At 42.5% G+C, this 1,259-nt stretch overlaps 1 protein-coding gene across 4 annotated transcripts in view; it reads right to left on the bottom strand.

Annotated features, from left to right (window-relative positions):
* Positions 1-728: 728 nt before the first annotated feature.
* OGDHL (oxoglutarate dehydrogenase-like) overlaps positions 729-1,259 on the bottom strand; it is a 136,215-nt gene continuing 135,684 nt past the window's right edge. For all 4 annotated transcript variants that reach the window (XM_019502280.1, XM_019502278.1, XM_019502279.1 and 1 more), the window contains one exon: positions 729-932. In XM_019502280.1, coding sequence (XP_019357825.1) covers positions 809-932 — 124 coding nt within the window. In that variant the 3' untranslated portion in view covers positions 729-808. The remainder of the gene's footprint in view (positions 933-1,259) is intronic.

Raw genomic sequence — 1,259 nt, 5'->3', positions numbered from 1 at the left:
CATATACCAGATGCATTGCTTTCCCAGAAATTAGCCCACCAGAACTGGGGTACACAGGGAGGCTGATTTTCTGTCCAGGATAAAAGCAAGGAACAACTACTGCTGCTTCTCTCACTTCCCTCTAGCCATGGGCTGCAGAGGGAGAAATGAAGTCCAGTCTTCAACAGCAGCTAATTTTAACCCTTTTACAACTACTACTGAATTAGCAGTAACTTTTGACCAAAAAATGTTGCCATTTCAGCTGTGGCTGTGACAGGGTTAAAACCACAGATTCTGCCTGAGCAGAAAAGGGAAGGTGAGTGCTCCATCACTGCTCTATGCAACCATGACTTGGGAAAACTCTTTTTTCTCTTCATTCTGTCTTTCTAAAAGAAGATGCATGTCTTATGTGTGCATGTGTGGTATAAGAGCAGTAATTCCCTTTCTTAGAGATAGAATTCTTCAGTACAGGTTAAGACAGGAACATGCATCTAATTTACCATGTCAAAGAGCTACTACATTTTTGTCAAAAATCCTCAACCCTCAATTTTTCTTCCTGTATCATGGCCTCTTTACCCTAGTAGACCAGCCCTACACATGGGGTCAGTCACACACACATCTCCTTATACACACCCACACATCCCAGGTAGCATTTTCTTCCATTCCTTCCTTCATTTCTAGTTTACCCACTGGTTTAGCAGGAAAGGCCTATTTGCAACCTCTTAGAAAGCAAAAACCAATATTCCTAGTAGTTTTCCCATTTTATTTTCTCCTTTGGAAGCAGTAATTGATGATAATGCTATACAGCTGATGGACTGGTGCCTTGAAGTCAGAACATCTTTCCTTCAAAGGCCTCTAGGTTGAAAGCCGTGTCCAGGAATTTTCTGAGTGACACCATATGAGTGTTCTTGTTACCTGTGGCAGAAGCAGCAGCTGGTTCTCGGCCAACATACCTACACAATGCAAGACACAATTAGATGGATAACAGGAGAGGAAAGAGACAGAAAATGCTGAAGCTTCTTTAAAAAGTGAACATGGAAACTAGTTAGCAGCATTTAAGTTTGGGTCAGGGAGACATATGCATTCTATTATGGCCCCTCTTGGATATTCAGTGTTATTGCAGGTTTAAGACAGAAGACCAGATGAAAACTACTCTGTGGCCTTTGATAAAGCTGATCTACACCAGCTTGGAACCTGTCCCAAGAGGGCTATTTAACAGTATGGGTCTATGTGTAGGTGGCTCTTGCTAGTCGCACACACTCAGCCTTACCAAGGATAGC

The sequence above is a fragment of the Gavialis gangeticus genome, unplaced genomic scaffold (genome assembly GCF_001723915.1).
Source record: "Gavialis gangeticus isolate Ggan-Ray unplaced genomic scaffold, GavGan_comp1, whole genome shotgun sequence".
NCBI lineage: Eukaryota > Metazoa > Chordata > Crocodylia > Gavialidae > Gavialis > Gavialis gangeticus.
Note: the sequence above shows the minus strand (reverse complement) of the source record. Positions and strands in the feature narration are given on the sequence as shown.